Below are 14,379 nucleotides of genomic sequence, written 5' to 3'. Positions count from 1 at the left end.
TTGGCTGCTGCTTCCGATGAGTCATCATTGTGCGACTGCATGCCCTTTCCTTTTCCTGCTGTAGCTGCCCTGCTGTTCCTTTCATTCTGATTGGCTGCTGCTGAAGAGTCATCATTGTGCGACTGCATGCCCTTTCCTTTTCCTGCTGTATTCGCTCTGCTATTCTTCTCATCGCTGATTGGCTGCTCCCGATGAGTCATCATTGTGCGACTGCATGCCCTTTTCTCTTCATGTTGCATGTGCCCTGCTGTTCTTTTCATTCTGATTGGCTGCTGCTAGGAGTCATCATTGTGCGACTGAATGCCCTTTCCTCTTCCTGCTGTATTTGCTCTGCTGTTCCTTTCATTCTGATTGGCTGCTGCTGAGGAGTCATCGTTGTGCGACTGCATGCGCCCTGCTGTTCTTTTCATTCTGATTGGCTGCCGTTCCGAAGAGTCATCATTGTGCGACTGAATGCACCTTGCTCTCACCTCTGATTGGCTGCTGCTGCCGATGAGGTTTTTACTCTGCGACTGCTGGCTGGGCTGCTCGAGTCCGGAGCAAATAGCAGCAGCACCATAGAAGGGCAGCTCGTACTCACCTGCCCGGCCCCAAACCGCACATAAATAACTTCCCGGACCACAGGAAAACATTAGCCCAACCTTGCGCGGCCTGGCTGTGCCACGGAGCTTGCACTTGCGGCAGGAAGGAGGAAGGGAGAAGAGGTTTGAATGGAGGGAGAGGGCGGGAGGATGAATGATTCCTGCGGAGGAGGAGGCGGCTGTGTGAGATCTGGGGAGGGGTTTGATGCGGGGCGTGGATGGAGGAGAGAGGGAAGGAAGGTTCATGATCGGGGTGAGGGGAATGGAGAGACGGAAACAGATGCATGATCCCTGACTCAGCTGCTGTACCTTCTGCAACCTATATCTGTATTTATTTATTTCAGTGTTTTATATTCCGTCATTCCATGTCAGAATCACTAGTTCCTAACAGTTTACAGGTGAAACATTCATAATTATGATGAGGTGGATAGATATTCATTATAAACGGAAGTAGTACCACATATAGACGTATAACATGAAAACATAGTTACATTATTATTGTGGTTATCTGAGTCGTGAGGAACTGGGTGCTTCTGTCATGTAGAAGGCATTTTGGAATAGCCGGGTTTTTAAGTTGCTCTTGAATTTCTTTTTGTCTGTTAATGTTCGAAGTTCCTCTGGCATGGAGCTCCATAGTTTTGGGCCAGCAATTTATATCACTCTATATCTCCGGGGTGCCTTAGTTTGGGATTTCTAGGAGGCCTTTGTTCTGTGATCTGAGAGTTCGCGTGAAGGGGGGGGGGGGGGGGGGGGGGGTTTGTGTGGTTTAAATGTTGTTCCCAGCAGATCATTGTTGTTCGGGTTAATGTTATTGAATATTATTGTTAGAACTTTATAATGTATTCTTGACTGTGCAGAGCCATCAGTGTTGGGCTGATGTGGTCACATTTCCTTGCTCCAGACGATAGTCTAGCTGCAGTATTTTGCAGTAGCTGCAGAGGTTTTAAGTGACTAGCCGGAAGACTTAGAAGTAAGGAAGGTTTGAGAATATGAGAGACTACAATACTATTCTGAAATCTGTTCTGCTTAGTACAGGTTTCAATCGGCTCAGAATCCGCAGCTTGTAGAAACCACATCTAATCAGTTTGCTTATGTGGGATTTCATTGTTCCCTGTATGTACCCGGATCAGTCCAGACACCTGGGTTGTGACTCCGCACCAGCAGGTGGAGACAGAGCAAAACTTGTGAGGCTTCCCTACATATAGTAAGGTGCCACCCACAGCCCCTCAGTCTTACTCTGTCTCCAGCAGGTGGTGCAGGGTCACTCACAGCCTCTGGGATCCCTGGGTCTCTCACTATAATTTTACTTGTATTATTACTCTTTTGTAGTTTTTTCCTTTGCTCTCTTATGCATGTCACATTTCTAAGGGAGATTATTTGATTATATGTTTTATTTGTATCAAATCTGTGATTTGTTTTGTTTCACTTGTACTAAGCTCGTGATACATTTGTATCTTCTATTTAATTGATAATGTTGTGTGTAATTGTTTTTCAGTGCATTGTGCAAGTGTTACTTTTGTATTTCAGGCTGCTGGGCGGGGGGGGAGGAGTAATCTAGAAATATGAACAAGAGTGTCACCTGCAGTCCCTCAGTATTGACCTGTTCCCAAGCCAAGATATTTATACTCTCGAAAGTCAAATCAGCTCCTCCTGGCTAATGTAGAAATATGAACAAGCACTGCATGAAGTTCAAGTACATGGGAAACATTCATTTTTTATGAGCAATTGAAGAAAAGAAAAAAAGAGAACAGGAGTTAGGGATGGGACCGATGATCATGCATGATCGGTAAAATGGAAGAAACGTCATATAGACAAAGCAACCGCTTGGTGTTATGAGGGTCCCAAAAATCTGCCTCAAGATTTAGACATTTATCACATTAATATTTGTGATATGGTTGCATTGGTACACTTTTGGAATTGGACTCTTTTTTTTTTTTTTTTTTTTTTTTTTTTTTTAAATTCTTTATCAGTTTTTTAATATACAATCAAAACATTATTGCATAGTTGAAATATCAATAAATGGTTAACACATAAAACAAAGGAAATACCTACTTTGCAAGACAAAAACAAAATTGTTAACCTCTCTATTTACTTAATCAATCAAACAGAGGGATTTTAATTCCTACATTGGGAGCATTATCGAGTAAATTTTTCAAGAAAATCAATTAGCATATCCTACACCCACTTTTCCTTACTTAACTGGAACCCGGGGTTGAGGTAGGTTGCCTCATCTGGTCTAGGAAATTCTTTAATTGGTCAGGAACAAAAAAGATAAACACATCTTCCTGTCTTTTAACTATACATTTACAGGGAAAACATAAAAGAAAAGAGAAACCCAATGATATTGCTTCCTGGCGATAGGCCAGAAAAGCTTTACGTCTCATTTGAGTGGAAAATGCCAAATCAGGAAAAACATTTATTTATTTTTGTAGGTAAGTAATTGGATATTTATTAAAATATCTTTTTATTACTTCATTAACATCGGCAGTAGAATAGAAAGATGCTAATAATGTACCCCAACTTATAACATTTATAGAAGAATCCTCCAAGACATTTGAAAGGTCTCCCTGAAACATTTCCATTCCTGGTAATTCCCTTCTAACAGGAAGAAAGTAGCAATTATTAATAGCGGGGGATTGTTCCAGGGAAAAACCAAGTTGCTCCACCAAAATCTTTTTTAAGGTAATTAGGGGCTCTTCCCCAACAACTCTAAGAAAATTTAAAAATCTCAAGTTGAGCTTCTTGGTACTATTTTCAAGCATTTCTATACACCTACTCATAGCTTCCCTGTCTTTCACTACTGCATTGAAATCCAAAGATTTCCTTTCCTGATTTTCCAAGTATTTAACTCTTATCATTGATTTCTTTAAACTGAGTTTGAATTTTTTGAAATTCTTGCTCATTTTTACCATATATCGAATCAATTTTCCCTTCCAAATTCTTAATATTTATAGACATGCCTGCCATCATATCCCATAGTATTTCCATTGTCACCAGTGCCGGGCGAATCATAACTCCTGCTGACTAGATATTAGACATGGGGTCTTCCGCTCCATTGAGGCAACCTCTCGTTTTCCCCTGTTAAACTCACAGGGTAGCCTGAGTGTCTCTCCTCTCATTTGGACTCTGAGTGTGGGTTTGAAAATTCCCCACACTGAGTCCTAAATCTTCATCACCATTCACAGTTGGTCCCGAAGTAATTTCCAATGCCCTGTGTATTGGCGGTTGCCCGGTATTCGGGCTAAGGGAGGCCTCCTCTGCAGACACAAGGGGTCCTCACTGACCCCTTAGTACACCAAAGTCCTCGGCGTCCCTCTCCTGTGGTATAGGTGAGACCATATAGTTGGTAATTTCTTGTTGTACTGCAGGTAAGGTTGGAAGAGTGGGGAACACTCTTACCCTACCTTTACGTTTAGGAGGCATTTTATAAATCAGAAAAAGAAAGTCCCAACTACTTCCCCTTACACTAATATGATTAAAACAGGAACTGATGACCCAGAGAGAGAGAGGAGTAAATCAAAAAGGTCTTACATATTCCAACGAATCCGGTGAAGCCCGGCAAAGCTCGCTGACTGCGCGTGCCCCTTGAGTGCGCGTGGCTTCAGCGTGCGCCGGCTCTGCTGCGAGCCGCAGCGCGGCTGATCTTAAGCCGCTTCCGGGACCGCCTCCTCTCTCGGCGTCCGACGTCACGGGCCGGTCCAGCTGGTCAGGAGTGCAAACTTGCTTCACGGCCAGCAGCAGGTGGAAATAAGCGCTACGTTCCCCGATTCTCCTCTCTCTCTCCCTCCGGAATTGGACTCTTTTTATGTGATTATATATATGTACATCACTTTGAGTACTTTGCTTTACGTCTAGAAAGCAATTCATAAATTTCATTAAATACATAGTAGAGAATAGAAAGATTCTGTGGCACTTCAGTGGCTCTCACTTGCCCACTGTTCAGTGCAAGGTGGGGTCCATGTGGCTCCTCCTCCAGTGATGTGGCCGGCTGCCTGCAGGGGATCCTCCTGACCTGATGTAGGGACTGGTGGCTGCAGTGGGAGCTTCCCCCTCCGGTCTGGCTCTCGTCCTGACTAGCTTTCTTGTTCTCTTCTTTCGGCAGACGATATCGATGTCAGTGTCTCTACTCTCACGAGCCTTCAGGCTCCTGGCGACATCCTCACAAGCTTCTCTGCTCTCCCAGGTTAGTCCTTCTCTTGCTTTCATCACCTTTTTTTAAATAAAATGTTTGTACTTTGTTGGGTTTTTTTGCATTTTTGGTTTCTTCTTTCTCCCTGTGCCTCCATCCAATCGGCCTCCCCTTCCCCACCATCCCTCCCAGCAGCCCCCTCTGCCTGCCTGAATGCTGGTCCGGCCACAGTGATACTGGTGACTCCTTTTCTTGGCTTCAGAGTAGGTTTAAGGCCCAGCCAAGTAGTTTGCTGTGGCAAAAATAAGACTTCTGAAACACACTGGCAAATGCTGCCGTATTTTATATTATGTTATAAAAATGAAGTAATTTTCCAACCGTGTGTGTGCTGTATTGGGTGAGAAAAGAGTTAATTTTACTCGATTCATTGCATTTCTTTCTTGAAAATCAAAGCAGTTTATAATAAAATAAGGTACATGCATAGTGCATATTTGATATGAATATCTAAACACAATTACAATTCATAAATAGAAGTATCAGAGGGAAAACACTTCAGGAAGAGGGGGAGGAATGCGAGAAGGAAAGAGGAAGGCTCCGGGATTGAGAAGAGAATAGGAGAGGTTGGAGAGTTTAGGAAGGGAATTTCCAGAATCTGGGGTATAGAATTTGGGATATTCAACCCCTCCTAACCTCCTCTCTTTGCCTTGTTTAACCCCTACCATCCATCCTGGGAGGGGAGGGGAGGGGCTGTTTGGTGCTGAGAGAGATTCAGCACAGCTGGAAGAGAGCAGACCTTCAGCCTCTTGACAAATCCAGGTCTGCGGTTGCTTGTGGTTTCCCTGCAGCACCTCGAGGCTATCAGAATGTCTCTGATGCGTTGGACAGTAATCTGTCCTTCCTTTCGCCTCCTTGGAGACAGAGAGTAGCATCTTTTGCCTTTCCCTGTACGTACCCAGATCAGTCCAGACTCCTGGGTTTTGCCTCCCCTCCAGCAGATGGAGACAGAGAAGTTTTTGACTGACACTGCCCTATATCTCGAGGTGCCACCTGCAGTCCCTCAGTATTTCTCTGTCTCCAGCAGATGGCAGAGGTGCTAAACCTGCAGTCCCTCAGTATTTCTCTGTCTCCAGCAGATGGTAGAAGTGCCACCTGCAGTCCCTCAGTATTTCTCTGTCTCCAGCAGATGGTAGAAGTGCCACCTGCAGTCCCTCAGTATTTCTCTGTCTCCAGCAGATGGTAGAAGTGCCACCTGCAGTCCCTCAGTATTTCTCTGTCTCCAGCAGATGGTAGAGGTGCCACCTGCAGTCCCTCAGTATTTCTCTGTCTCCAGCAGATGGTGGAGGTGCAAAGCCTGCAGTCTGGAGAGAAAGGGAAAGAAGAAATGCAAGTAATAGAGGAAGACTCTACGGCCTCCTGCTGGGACCATTCCCCCTGCTATTTGAGGAAGCTGAGCAGAGGGTCGGAGACCCTGCAAGCTCACCCTGTCTGGCAGCGGGCAGGGTGATACTGGGGAGCCTGGTTCACTCACCCGGGGGGGATCCAGAGGGAGCCTGCGGAGCCTGGTTTGTGCTGATTGTTTAAAGTTTGGTTTAAAAAAAAAAAAGAAGAAGATATGGGGGTGGCAGGTAGGATCTCCGTGCTGCTTACTACTCTGACCTATCTTTGCCACTGACGGCTCTCTCTCCCGCTCCCCCAACGCTGCTTCTCTGGTCCGCCCCGATGCCGCGTGCTGGTGACGCACATGTGGCTCTCACGTGGCAGCCTCTGTTTCCTGGGGGGAGGGGGGGAGCACTTGGGAGACTGTCACGGACACGTTTGAACTCTCGCCGGTGCCGCAAGCTTCAGGGATCCATTCCCACTCAGCGCGGGAACGGAAGCCATTTTGTCCATCCTCACGGCTCCCGCGCAGGCCGCAGAGGGGGAGCGGGAGTTCCCTCCCCCACCTTATCCCTGCAGGCAGGAGCCTCCGGGGGAGCGAAATCGCCGGGGATCAAGCGTCTTCACTGGGGGGGGGGGGCTCAGACTCCTCCTCTGCCTTTTTTTTCCCCGTTTTTGTATTTTGGCTGCATAAGGCTCTTAAAGCCAGGTGGGCAGCACAAAAAAAAAGACGCTTGGATGAGGGAGCCCCTGCTAAGTCTTCCAAGACCCACAAGGCCCCTGGAAAGGAGGAGGTCTCGGCCCTGACAGAGCCCAGGATACTGGGGAAGAAGGGGAGCACCAGATCCAGGCGTCTCCTGCAGACCCCAATGTCTCTGCCCGTGGCGAGATTCTTCCTCTGTGGCCTGTGGCGGACCCTCAGAGGGTGAATCCCAATACGGTCAACCACGATCCAGATCAAGCGTTGTCGGGGGCTCTGGTACTGGATGAAGACCCTGGGTGGCCTATGGTGCTGATGCGCTGAATGATCTACTTAGGACTTCGGCCAGGTCTATGATACCAGCTGTCTCCGCTCGCAGACTCCTTTGGCGGAGGTCCTGGTCGGCGGGTGTTTTCTTCCAGGGTGCAGCTGGGTTCCTTGCCATTTAGGGGCAGGTTGCTCTTTGGCAAGGACTTGGAGGACATCAAATTCCTGGGGGGGAGGGGGGGGAAACAAGGCCCACGAGTTGCCAGAAGATAAGCTTACAGTGAAGACCTTCTTCCCCTCTCGGCCTCGTTTCCAAATTAAATCTGAGTTTTCAGGCCTCCAGATCGTCCGGATCCTCATCGAGGAAGGTCATGGGGCCAGTCCTTTCATGGCCAATGTTCTGGCAGAGATGGTTCCTCCCATGGAATGGGTGGAGCCAAATCTTCCCAATGCAGTGGGACCGGTTCACTCCTCTCTTCTGGTCATAGGGGGCCGGCGGGCTCTCTTTTACAAGGAATGGGCCGCAGTTATGACAGTTCAGTGGATCCTAAGTGGAATAAAACAGGGCTACACTTTAGAATTTGCTTGGCCCCTCAGAGATCGTTTTTTGGTCTCTCCATGCTCATACCAAAAAAAGACCGTCTGTCGCCTCAGTGAGCTAAGAGCCATTGTAACGTGCCCCTGGATGAACGAGGGGCAAGTCACTACTCCATTTACTTCATATTACCTAAGGTACAATCTGGCCCATACGCGACTTAAAGAAGGTCAACGAGACTCTCAGGGTCCCTCGGTCCCACCTGGAAACTCTCTGTTCCCTGATTGCTTCAGTCCACAAGGTGGAATTCCTGGTCCTAATGGAAGCATGGTTCCACATAGGCATCCGGCCCATCCACCAGAGATTCCTAAGGTTCATGATCATGGGGGAGCATGTTCAGTTTTGCGCCCTGCTGTTCAGGCTAGCGACGGCGCCCAAGACCTTTTCCAAGGTGACAGCCACAGTGCTCCACAAGGAAGGCATCTTGTTCATCCTTACTTGGATGACGGCTGATTCGAGCAAAGTCGTATTCCCTCTATTAGACGTTTGTGGATCAGGTCCTCCAGCTCCTGGGGTCCTTTGGGGTGGATAGTCAGTCAGGCCAAGAACCACCTTTGTCCCCACCCAGACCTTACAGTTCCTGGGAGCACTTTTCGACACATGATTAGGCAGAATTGGACTCACTGAGGAACGGATCGCCAAGTTACGAGCTCAGGTTCGCGCGCTGTTGGGTCTGGGATTTCGTGCAAGTCCTCGGGTCAATGTCTTTCACTTTGGAGCTGGTTCCATGGGCCTTTGCTCATATGTGACCTCTACAGCAAGCTCTGTTATCCCCTTGGATCTTGATCTAGGAGTAGTTTCAGCTACAGCTTCCTCTCACAGAGTCTCTGCGCTCCAGTATCTCTTGGGGGCTTACTCTGGACAAGCTGCGCTGGGGAGGTAAACTTAGTCATTCCGTCTTGGATGGTGCTAACTATGAATCCCAGTCTCTCCGGTTGGGGAGCGTCTGTCCGGACCCATCAGTGCAGGGCTGCTGATCGGGGAAGGAATCCTTGTGGTCAATCAACTGGTTACAGTCCAGAGCTGTCCAGCTGGCTCTGCTAGATCTCCTCCCTCTGGTGAGGGGGAGATCAGTAAGGATCCTGTCAGACAATGCAACAACAGTGGCCTTCATAAATAGCCAAGGAGGTACCAAGAGTCGGGCGGTTGCATTGGAAGCCTGGGAGCTGTTCTGCGGGGTGGACCTGCACCTGGGGAGGTTAGCACCCACCCACATCGCAGGCACATACAGCGTTCAAGCAGTTTTCCTGAGCCAGCTCTGGCTCAGGGTAGTGGGAATTGTTGGAGGAAGCCTTTCGCCGGTTAGGCCACAAGTGGGGCAAGCAGTGCATGGATTTATTGGCAACTTTCCGCAATGCCGAGGCCCCGAGATTCTTCAGTCGGCGGATGTTCTGCTTACGTTTCTTCCACTGTGGCCGTTAGTCGGCATGGTGTGCTGTCGCATAGAAGGCCATCCAGGTGACGTAATCCTCATGGCTCAGGAATGGCTGGGGCAGCCGTGGTTTTTGGACTTGGTCAACCTGACGGTGGTTGGTCTTTTGAAATTACATTTCCTGCTAAATCTTCTGTGTCAGGGTCCCATTTGTTTGGATGGGGCAGATCGCTTTTGTCTAGTGGCCTGGCTTTTGAGAGGGAGCGGCTGAGGAATAGTGGTTATTCGGATGCAGTGGTTGCTACTCTCTTGCTATATCTCCCTGGCTTATGTCAGGGTGTGTGGAATTTTTGAGTCTTGGTTTTTCTACAGGATGGTCTCCTTAAAGGTTTATCCTTTAGTTTTCCTGTGAGTCCTGGTTACGGCTCTAGGTTGTTTTCGAGGCAAGGTATGGGGAGTTGCCCTGGCTGCGCATCCGGATGCAGTGCATTTTCTGAGGGGAGGTGAAACATTTGCGTCCCCCGGTCCGGAGTCCGTGTCTTTCCTGGAGCCTGATCATGGTTCTCAGGGCTCTGTTTATGTCTCCATTTGAACCTGTAAAGGATCTTACCTTGAAGGAGCATTTGCTCGTGGCTATCTCTTCTGCTCGGTGGGTGTCTGTGCTTCAGGACTTGTCGTGCAGGGAACCCTTCTCGCAGATAACGATCCCTGCAGGGTCCTTGAGAACGGTTCCCTCCTCCATTTTTTTTCTTTGAATCAGTCTGTGGAGCTCTTTTCCTTTCCGGATTGAATTCCTCCACTCCTCAGTCCCAAGTCTTACGTAGGTCGGACGTTGCGTTACTTGGAGGTTACGATCAGTTTTCCGTCTGTCGGATCATCCTTTTGTGCTGTGGCGTAGCCTTTGTAGGGGGGGACATAAGTCTTCTCGCTGGTTGGAAGAGGCTATCAGCTCTGCATTCACTGCTCAAGCTTGGCTGGTACCGACCAGTTTCTGGGCACATCCTACCCGTTCGCAAGAGGCCTCCCGGGCAGAGTGGCACCAAGTTTTGCTGCAAGAAATCTGTCAAGCGGCTACTTGTCCACTTTTACTAGGCATTCCCGTTTGGATGCCCAGGCCCTGAGGCTATGGGGTTTGGAGAAGGGGAGTTTCAATCTCTCCCACCCCATGTAGGGGAGCTCTGGTACATCCCAGGAGTCTGGACTGATCCGGGTACGTACAGGGAAAGGAAAATTGGTTCTTACCTGCTCATTTTTGTTCCTGTAGTACCAGGGATCAGTCCAGACACCCGCCCATTGCAGGTTAGCAGGGATGGAGAGTCCACTCGATCGTTTCTGATTAGTTTCTCAGAAGGTTTACTCTTGTGAATGGCTCCGGTTTTGCTTCCACACACTGCTCTTGTGTGAACGGGGTTTGGAATGAGTTTGCACATTTTTATCTTCCCTCTGCTTGTTTGGGAAAGAAAAATGTGTTTATCGTTAGTGTTGACTTGAAGTTGGATTCCCCTGGCTTGGGTGCAGTTCAGTACTGAGGGACTGCAGGTGGCACCTCGAGATACAGGGCAATGTCAGTCAAAGACTTCTCTGTCTCCATCTGCTGGTGGGGGGGCAACACTGATCCCTGGTACCTCAGGAACAAAAATTAGCAGGTAAGAACCAATTTTCCTTTTGTCTTTACAAACTCTCTGTTAAAGTGAGAAAAATGTAATTTCAGATGTAAACATTCACCGTACCAGTAATAGGATCTGGGAGATAAGAGGCTGTGATTTCCGTTACTCATTAATCATAGCTCCAGGTTTTTCGTACAAAACATGCAGTTCAGTGCATGCAGACTACAGAAATGATATTTTCCCAGGGTGCTGTTTCTGACTTGATTTGGGAAGAATCTGTTTGGGATACTTGTTGCTGTCTTTTCTGTCCCATGGCAGGCAAGGCATCGTGTTGGGCTGCAGAGCTGGCGCACTGCTCTTCTCTCTCCTCAGCTCCTGTTGTGCCCTGAAAAGATAACCCAGGTCTGCCGGGGATTCCTCACCTCTGCCAACCTCGCTACCACCAATCCATACTGGAAATTGAGGACTAAATACACCATAAAACCTATAGGCATGAAGAAAACTGGCGGCAGGGACCACACAGGTGGGCATGGGGAGGGGAGGGAGGGCAGGGACCACGCAGGTGGGGAGGGGAGGGAGGGCAGGAACCAGGCAGGAGGGGAGGGGGGGCGGCAGGGACCACGCAGGTGGGCATGGGGAGGGAGGGCAGGGACCGCACCGGTGGATCGTGGGGAGGGGGGGAGTGGGAGGTGGCAGGGACAGCACTGGTGGGGAGGGGGAAGGGGAGCGGGAGGTGGCAGGGACAGCACTGGTGGGGAGGGGGGAGGGGAGCGGGAGGTGGCAGGGACAGCACTGGTGGGGAGGGGGAAGGGGAGCGGGAGGTGGCAGGGACAGCACTGGTGGGGAGGGGGAAGGGGAGCGGGAGGTGGCAGGGACAGCACTGGTGGGGAGGGGGAAGGGGAGTGGTGGGAGGGCAGTTTGTTTTGAATGTGTGTGAGGGGGGGGTGCAGGCACAGGAAGTAGTAACTGGGTACCCTCTGACAGGAAGTAGTAACTGGGTACCCTCTGACAGGAAGTAGTAACTGGGTACTTCTGACAGGAAGTAGTAACTGGGTACCTTCTGACAGGAAGTAGTAACTGGGTACCTTCTGACAGGAAGTAGTAACTGGGTACCTTCTGACAGGAAGTAGTAACTGGGTACCCTCTGACAGGAAGTAGTAACTGGGTACCCTCTGACAGGAAGTAGTAACTGGGTACTTCTGACAGGAAGTAGTAACTGGGTACCTTCTGACAGGAAGTAGTAACTGGGTACCTTCTGACAGGAAGTAGTAACTGGGTACCTTCTGACAGGCAGGATCCGGGTGCACGGCATTGGAGGAGGACACAAGCAGCGCTACCGCATGATTGACTTTCAGCGGCTGCGCTATGAAGCTGGGAAGGAGCCGCTCCCATTTCAGGAGAGAGTGATAGAAGTGCGATACGATCCCTGCAGGTAACCCTCACCCTCACTTCACTCTCACTCCTCTCACCCTCACATCACTGTCCCTCACTCTCACTCCTCTCCCCCTCACCCTCACATCACTGTCCCTCACTCTCACTCCTCTCCCCATCACCCTCACATCACTGTCCCTCACCCTCACATCACTCTCACTCCTCTCCCCCTCACCCTCACATCACTGTCCCTCACCCTCACATCACTGTCCCTCCTCCCCCCTCACCCTCACATCACTGTCCCTCCTCCCCCCTCACCCTCACATCACTGTCCCTCCTCCCCCCCTCACCCTCACATCACTGTCCCTCACCCTCACATCACTGTCACTCCCCCTCGCATCACTGTCACTCCTCTCCCCCTCACCCTCACATCACTGTCCCTCACATCACTGACCCTCACATCACTGTCTCTCACCCTCGCATCACTGTCACACCTCTCCCCCTCACCCTCACATCAGTGTCCCTCACCCTCACATCACTGTCCCTCACCCTCACATCACTGTCGCTCCTCTCCCCCTCCCCCTCACATCATTGTCGCTCCTCTCCCCCTCACCCTCACATCACTGTCACTCCTCTCCCCCTCACATCACTGTCACTCCTCTCCCCCTCACCCTCACATCACTGTCCCTCCTCTCCCCCTCATCCTCACATCACTGTCACTCCTCTCCCCTCACTCTGGCATCAGTATCACTCCTCTCCCCCTCACTCTGGCATCAGTATCACTCCTCTCCCCCTCACCCTGGCATCAGTATCACTCCTCTCCCCCTCACCCTGGCATCAGTATCACTCCTCTCCCCCTCACATCAGTATCAGTATCACTCCTCTCCCCCTCACCCTCGCATCACTGTCACTCCTCTCCCCCCTCGCATCAGTATCAGTATCACTCCTCTCCCCCTCACCCTCGCATCACTGTCACTCCTCTCCCCCTCACCCTCGCATCACTGTCACTCCTCTCCCCCTCACCCTCGCATCACTGTCACTCCTCTCCCCCCTCGCATCAGTATCAGTGTCACTCCTCTCCCCCTCACCCTCACCCTCGCATCACTATCACTCCTCTCCCCCCTCGCATCAGCGTCACTATCACTCCTCTCCCCCCTCGCATCAGCGTCACTATCACTCCTCTCCCCCCTCGCATCAGTCTCACTCCTCTCCCCCTGTGCCGTGTGATTTTCTGAGCTCTGTACGAGTCACAGCTGCAAAGGCTCTGATGGGAGAAGTTTAAGGGGCAGAGGAGGGAGTGCGGCTCAGGCCCTGCTACTTATTTATATAAAATGCTTAGATCCTGCTCTGCCTCGGTTTTTGGTGGTTAACGGGGCTGAGGATTGTGAGAGCAGGTCTGTTTTGTACTGTGGTGGATATTTTGGGAATATGACTTTTTTAAGCCTTTCTGTGATCCTTCATGTTTTCCAGTTGCTTTTTTCCCAATAGATGCCATCTGAAATTTTGAGTAAGAAACGTGGGATAACATTTTTCTGCTTCTCCTTTTATCCCTCTCGCTTCTTTAAGGTCAGCTGACATTGCCCTTGTTGCAGGAGGCCAGCGGAAACGGTGGATTATAGCAACGGAAAATATGCAGGAAGGAGACCTCATCACGACTTCTGGCCAGATTGGGCGGATGGCTGGTACGAGACCCCAGACCTCATGCTGTTTTGTTAATGCTTGGAGATCCCAGTCCTAGGGGCATGGGTGCTTGCAGGCGATGAGCCAGCCCTGCCGTTACTGCCCTGCCGCTGCTTTTCTTACCGTGTGGAGAAAGCGCCCCTTTGAATCTCTGCCATGCTGTCTATTCGGTGTTTCCTTTCTTTCAGTGTCTGCGAAAGAGGGTGACGCTCACGCTCTCGGAGCGCTTCCCATCGGAACATTGATCAATAATTTGGAGTTTGCTCCGGGTAAAGGATCCCAGTATATCCGAGCTGCAGGTAGGTGGCGTCACTTCATGGTGACTCAGGGCTTAATGACCCAGCATGCGCTCGGAGTAATGTGACCATTGCTGGCTCTGCAGCTGTGAAATTAATTTCTTCCCAACCGCCAGATGTACAGATTGCCCTAAATGCCTGGATCAGGTGTTCCCGGGTGCCTTTAGAAAGGAAGATTAGGAGGAAAAGAGGAGAACTAGCATGAGGCATGGAAGCTTTTAAAAATACTGATCTGGAAGCACAAAGAAAATATATTCTGTACATTAAAGGTTGAAAGAAGACCCAACAAATGCCAGCATAGTTACATTTTGAGTTATACAAATCTCTTAAATTTAAAAAAGCATCTCTTTAAAATGTGGCAATCAGGTCCACATGAGGGCAGTAAGAATGAGCAAGAAAGTTAC

General features: G+C 49.8%; 1 protein-coding gene across 5 annotated transcripts in view; it reads left to right on the top strand.

The window, feature by feature from the left end:
• The first annotated feature begins 490 nt into the window (after positions 1 to 490).
• MRPL2 (mitochondrial ribosomal protein L2) overlaps positions 491 to 14,379 on the top strand; it is a 35,056-nt gene continuing 21,167 nt past the window's right edge. The window contains exons 1-7 of one of the 5 annotated variants that reach the window (XM_029592800.1): positions 491 to 704; positions 2,892 to 3,013; positions 4,684 to 4,764; positions 10,947 to 11,151; positions 11,919 to 12,060; positions 13,566 to 13,681; positions 13,868 to 13,978. In XM_029592800.1, the coding sequence (XP_029448660.1) occupies positions 4,693 to 4,764; positions 10,947 to 11,151; positions 11,919 to 12,060; positions 13,566 to 13,681; positions 13,868 to 13,978 (646 nt within the window). In that variant the 5' untranslated portion in view covers positions 491 to 704; positions 2,892 to 3,013; positions 4,684 to 4,692. Of the gene's footprint in view, positions 705 to 800; positions 835 to 855; positions 980 to 2,614; positions 2,799 to 2,891; positions 3,014 to 4,683; positions 4,765 to 10,946; positions 11,152 to 11,918; positions 12,061 to 13,565; positions 13,682 to 13,867; positions 13,979 to 14,379 lie in introns of those variants that run through there. The other 4 variants (XM_029592798.1, XM_029592797.1, XM_029592796.1 and 1 more) reach the window with 4 other exon arrangements.

Source organism: Rhinatrema bivittatum, chromosome 3, assembly GCF_901001135.1.
Source record: "Rhinatrema bivittatum chromosome 3, aRhiBiv1.1, whole genome shotgun sequence".
Classification (NCBI taxonomy): domain Eukaryota; kingdom Metazoa; phylum Chordata; class Amphibia; order Gymnophiona; family Rhinatrematidae; genus Rhinatrema; species Rhinatrema bivittatum.
The sequence above is the reverse complement of the archived record's forward strand: the minus strand, read 5'-3'. Positions and strand labels throughout refer to the sequence as shown.